Below are 6,000 nucleotides of genomic sequence, written 5' to 3'. Positions count from 1 at the left end.
GTATTTATGCATCTGATTACCCGTTTATCTGGCATGGGGAGCGCTGCAGATTTTTGTGTTATCAGGGATAACTCAGAAATGCCATTCTGATTCCGGAGCTGCTGGAGATCCTGTGCTCCGGGGTGTTGCCCTGCTCCTGCCTGCTTGCACATGCCAGGTGTCTGTGAACCTTTGCAGTGTGTTTTAACAAGGTGGTGTCATGGTGCTGCTTCCTGACACCCCGGAAAACAGCTGCACCTAGGAAAACTCCTGTTCTCTGGAAATCACGCCTTAGGCTGACTGGGAGGTGTTGCTAAGTAACTGGGGGTAACACCGGGGCTCTATGGATCCTTTACAGTGGGTCCTGGTCCCTGCAGAGATCTCCAAATTCGCAACACGGACGTGGGAGAGGCGGATCAACTGCGACGCTACAAGTTCAGCCCCCGCAAACTGAACTTTTGTTGGGAGTTTTTCGAGAATGAAATTGGATTAGACCCAGGGATGACGTATCCTGTTTGATTTCTTTTCCCCTTGTGCTCTGACGAGCTTTATGTTTAGGCAGGCTTTTGTTTCTGGCTCTGAGCTGCTTTAAAAAATTGGGAGTGTGTTTCAGGGTGTCGAGGGTGATATGCTTGCATTGATTGGTGAGGTTTGGCTCGAGTTGCTTGCGAGTGCTTTGTTCTTCTCACCACCCCCAGGTCAGTTGCACAACATGCCCCTACAGTTTAAAAAGAAAAAAAAAAAAAAAAAGGGAGGGGGGGGAGGAAAAACAACAACCAAAAAAAGAAAGAAAAAAAAAAAGAAATGCTGAGTAATGCCAGCGGTTTCTCAAATGGCTGATGCAAACCTGGAGAATTTGCATCATCATTCAGCTAGAGTAACTTGGTATGACAAGAGCTTAAATACAAGTCCATGCGGAAGCTGAGCTGGTTTCCAATGATAGGGCAGTACCACAGTGTGAAAACGCAGGTGTTCCTGAGCTGGGCTTGGATCACAGGAAGGGCTCACAGACTCTTTAAGAGCTTGTTACCTGTGTGTAGGAGCAGCTGGAAAGATAAAACAGGAAGAGACAAAGTAGTTGGCTACATAGAGAAGGAAAAAAACCTCTTCAGTTTCTGCTGAAAACTTTTCTGCCTGTGCTTGCCAGCAGAGTGCTGGTGGCACTGTAGCATGTTTAGGAAAGCTGCTGTGCCCACGGTCTCTAATGGAAGCTACTTGCAGGGACAAGCTAATGGCAAGTTGTCCTCTCTGGACAGCGGACAGCCGGCCCGGCAGGGAAAAGTTGTGCTGAAGAAGAAAGTGACACTTTTGAGGGGGATATCCATCATAATTGGCACTATCATTGGAGCTGGCATCTTCATCTCTCCCAAAGGCATCCTGAAGAACACAGGCAGCGTGGGCATGTCCTTGACTGTCTGGACAGTGTGTGGTATCCTCTCGCTTTTTGGTAAGTCCCTGAAAAGTTTCTAATTGGTCTAGAGGGGCAGCTGGAGAATTGTTGTGATTATTTCTCTGATTTTACTATTGGATAGGAAGTCAGAGTGCAGAGCTTGAGCGCCAATGGGACTACAGAAGGTCTGTGCTTCATGATGGGTTTGTGGAGGGTGCAAAGATTTGCAACCCCTGTCCCCCAACTCCCGGCACCAGCTGGTGAAAGCTGGAAGCATAAATTTAAATTTTTTTTTTAATGGGTTCCTAAAGGAACAGGAAAACTAAATGAGCATTTTTCCCTATAGAAAGTGCTGTATGTTTTTCTCCTGTCTGTAAGATGTATTTATGGTTTGCTTGTAAAGCCCTGGCAGCTGGATGAACACACTTCTTGAACACCACTGAAATGTTTAGACAGCTCAACCTAGTTCCCCAGAGGCTAGAGCAAGGTCTGAGAGGAATAATTCCTACTGTAGGTAAGCTGTATTGGCATGAAGGGGAGCAAAGCAATAATACTAATAACCTCTCTTCCCAGCTCTTCCTTCCTCGCTCATGATGTTGCTTTGAAAGATTTGGCTACAAAAACCAGTGTGATGGAAGCAAATCTGCCCTGGGAGTTTGATTGCTGGCCTGCATATTGTGGGAGTGTTTTTGTTTGATTCTTTGTATTCTTGAAGAGTGTTGAATTGTGAAGAAGTCCAGTTAAGTTGTTCTGTACAAAACAAAACCCTCATTCAGAGTGGAAAACCCCACCCTGGCCTCTGTGGGACAGAGGGTTCATTGACCTATTTAATGAGTTAATCTCAAAGAAACTGAAGAAGTAACATGAATATTGGCTTTATTTGAAAGGGAAACTGCTTGTTTACTGGCAGGAGGTGAAGAGGACAAAGAGAGACTGAGTGTCTACTTAATAGGCGGAACATGCAAATGCCACCTTGTAAATTGGCTCTGAACTTAAAAGAAATATTCTTCACATGCTAAACCCACCCAGGCCAAACAGTCGAGTAAGTTAGGACCCATTTGGGTCAAGTGATAAATGTGCAGCACAATCTCTTGTACAAATATGGAAGATCTGCCTGCAACAAAATTCTGCTATCAAGAAAAACCTCAGATCCTATTTGTAACCCTGTCAAAAGACCTTGGTCTTTTGAGTTACTTCACCCAGAATTTGCTTAAGCACTGCCTTAATGGCTATAACTTTAGCAGTAGTAAAGTTATTCTGGCTGTGAGATAAAGTCTGTACCAAAAAAACCCAAACAAACAAACAAACAAACAAACAAAAAAAAAACAAAACCAAAACCCAAGCAGAAAACCACAAAAACCCCAAATCAAAACAACAACAAAAAAACCCCCTCTCTTTTATCAAACAGATTTTTTAAGTCATTTTCCAGACCTCTAGATATGAAGAACTGTGGAAATTAGCACAGCAAAACATAGTATCTTGTTCTCAGAATGGACCTGTTACAGATTGATTGTTTGTTTTTTTGGTTGTTGCTTTTTTTTTTTAATATTTTGGATTTTAGTTCCTTGTGTGACTTATAGTTAAATCACATGTAGAGGTCACGTAAGGTCTTGCTGAGGCTATGTTTATAACTTATATTAAAACACAATTTAATTTCATCCTGAATCTCAACAGAAGAGGCTAGCAAAAGAAAATTCAGAGAGACCTTTTTTTAATGTGGCTGTAAGGATTCCTTTAAACACATCTTCAGCTGAGCTAGAGAATAGCAGATAAAAAGTTGCCACATTTTTGCAAAGTCCCAAGCAATTTTGGCCATTTGGTTGCCTTTGCCCATGGCTGAGGAGAGGCAATACAGTTTTTAGACCTTCAGAGTTGGAGCCAGGCATCTCTAAGGCTGAAAGGAGTAGATCAGCCTTTGATAACAAGCAATTGTGTCAGAAATCTTTCATTTAGTAGTGCAATCTGGCTGCCTGAGAAGTATGGTGGCTGGTGTGACACCCCAATTTTTTGTCCTTCTTCACAAGGTATCGAGTAGCACAGTAGTAATTGCAAATAGCTTGTCCAGAGGCTTTAAATATAACTGGATAAATGGTTTGGTTTACTGCATGTCTAACTGAGTGAATTAAAACTTACAAAATTAATTGGAAAAAAATTAAAAAATATAAAAAGTAGTTGTGATGCCATGGAAGCTCCGTTGTTTAGGCTATAACTGTTTTGATAGGTATTTCTGGATATCTCTCATGTTGGCACTGTTGAATTCTCACAGGTGCCCTCTGCTATGCTGAACTAGGAACATGCATTAAGAAGTCTGGTGGTCACTACACCTATATCCTGGAGGCCTTTGGCCCATTGCCTGCATTTGTGAGGGTCTGGGTTGAACTCCTCATCATTCGGTAAGTGTATCAAGACTCTTTCTTTTCTGATGGCACTGCACTTGTCAGTCATAAAGAAAAAATCTCTGATATATGCTGGGCAAAAAATAATAGAAAAATTAAATATATTTAGGTCAGTCAACTGTGTTCTTTCACTATGATTGCTTCAGAGAGTTTAAAAATGCTATTCTGCTCATCAGCTTTGAAATGTTCAAGGAGACACGTGTGTATATATGGGGGAAATAAGAAAACTCCCTGACACAAAAATTCAATAAATTGCCTTCATTTTGGTAAGCTTACTATGTCCATTGATATCACTAATAATGTTGTTAGCCATACCTAGATATGGTACAGTGAAAAAGAGAAGTCACCTTTGCCTTTTCTCAGTCTTGGCACTACCTTCTGGAGCAATTACTGTTGTCTATGGATACAGGAATAACTCCTGGTGAGACTGTTGTCCAGTAGTTTTCAGAGTTAGGGGCACCATATATATGATTTATATGTCAGATTGGGGCCCTGATTTTTTGTTTTTGTGGGGTGTTGGAGAACTTGACTCTTACTCTGAAAAACACTGACTGACCGAATAAAGAAACATTGTCTTCACATACCTAAAATGTCCAATATGTTGCCTTGGTGTGTAAACCTGTGACTCATGCAGCCTTTGTGCAGAAGAATTACAATATGAAAGTGTTGAATCATATAAAATAAACTTTCATAATGTAAATGGATCAACATCTCAAACTCACGTGTAGCCTCTCTGTTTTTACAGTTGTGCTGAGATCTTGATACCTGTAGAGCAGGGCAACTCACTTATACAAAATAACTTTGGGAATGCTCCATCCCCTGCCTCAGGCTGGTTAGCGCTTCTTCCCCCTCCTCTGCAATCAGCAGATTAGTCACAAATGAGGCACAAGCATGATTTCAAATCACAGCCACGTTTACATAACACTGACAAGTCCTAGCATAGATTGTGGAGTTTAGAAGTGCTGACGGTGCTGAGTCATTATGAGTCTATAAACCCTTGTGTTGTTTCCAGAGGAAATAGTTTTGTACGTCAGATGGTCCAACACAACCTCCCCACCAAAATGTAACCTTTGAATTAACTGCATCATTTCCATCAAATGTGATGAAAGGGCAGATGTCTCAACTGTATGGACTTTTTGCCAAGAAGGAAAATCAGGCAGTGGAATGAGAACTATGTTTTCACAGGTCTCTGTGAACAGCTATATCATTTCACATCAGAGAATCAACAAAAGGGAACAGTAATAGAAATCTCCCTCTTAATCTGCACCTGGTTCGGCAGAGGGAACTTATTAACCTAGGCACAACACCCACGAGAAACCAGGCATCATAAATTCCTTTCCTCCCAAAATAATTACTTTTTTACATACAACAGTGTCCCAGGAGTGTTGTATAAATGCTCTTAGTCATCGTGATCTGCCCCACACCCAGAAAATAATCGTGTTGCATGGGAGAGAACATCAGTGGATTCTTTAATCACCCAGTGTGAGAGGCTGTGAGGAAGCCATACGTGTTATAACTTGCAACGACCAGAGCAGCACTGCTGAAACTCTGTGTGGAGTTTTATATCTGACTCCTGCATCAGGAAACTAATTGACTGCTACCATCAAAGAACTTGAGACCGCTTATATGTTTATTTTTTGTTTTCAGCAGATGAAGTTGCACACACACGTCTCAGCTAGACTGATTTTGCTTCTGAAAAATTGCAGGAGTATCACACTCCCTGAGTGTGATAATCCTGAAAAATTGCAGGATTATCACACAGAGGAGTCACAACCAAAACAGACATTTCCTGCTCTCATATATCTCTTTAAAGCTGCTACTTGACAGTGGAGGACACACTTAACTACTCTGCCCATATACCAACTAGTTCTGCCTTGCATTGCACTGCTTCTCACTCAGTGCACTCAGTGTGAACATTTTTCTCTCCCAAAGCCAGGTTGTGTGTATTTTATACATATTTATGTACCTTTAAAAAAACCCCAACAACTACTTTTCAAACAAAGGAAGACAGCAGTGTGACCGCATGGTCTGTAGAGTTTCACTGTGGTGGTTGCTAAACAAAGGCTGGATCAGAGTGTGCTGCCAGGTGCCTGGCTCACCTGTGGTATGTGCTGGGACCCTGTCTTGGTCCTCATCTGGTGTCTTCCTATATCCTTGCCCTTCAGTGAAAGCTGGTCATGCACTTTCTACCTGCTCCTGAACACACAGCTATTGAGCACTGTAGCAAAAGGAAAA

At 41.9% G+C, this 6,000-nt stretch overlaps 1 protein-coding gene across 2 annotated transcripts in view; it reads left to right on the top strand.

Moving 5' to 3' along the window:
* The first annotated feature begins 1,149 nt into the window (after window positions 1-1,149).
* SLC7A11 (solute carrier family 7 member 11) overlaps window positions 1,150-6,000 on the top strand; it is a 58,832-nt gene continuing 53,981 nt past the window's right edge. For both annotated transcript variants that reach the window (XM_058803123.1, XM_058803124.1), the window contains exons 1-2: window positions 1,150-1,426; window positions 3,636-3,762. In XM_058803123.1, the coding sequence (XP_058659106.1) occupies window positions 1,150-1,426; window positions 3,636-3,762 (404 nt within the window). The remainder of the gene's footprint in view (window positions 1,427-3,635; window positions 3,763-6,000) is intronic.

The sequence above is a fragment of the Ammospiza caudacuta genome, chromosome 4 (genome assembly GCF_027887145.1).
Source record: "Ammospiza caudacuta isolate bAmmCau1 chromosome 4, bAmmCau1.pri, whole genome shotgun sequence".
In the NCBI taxonomy this organism is placed as follows: Eukaryota; Metazoa; Chordata; class Aves; order Passeriformes; family Passerellidae; genus Ammospiza; species Ammospiza caudacuta.
This window is presented reverse-complemented; position numbering and strand designations above follow the sequence as displayed.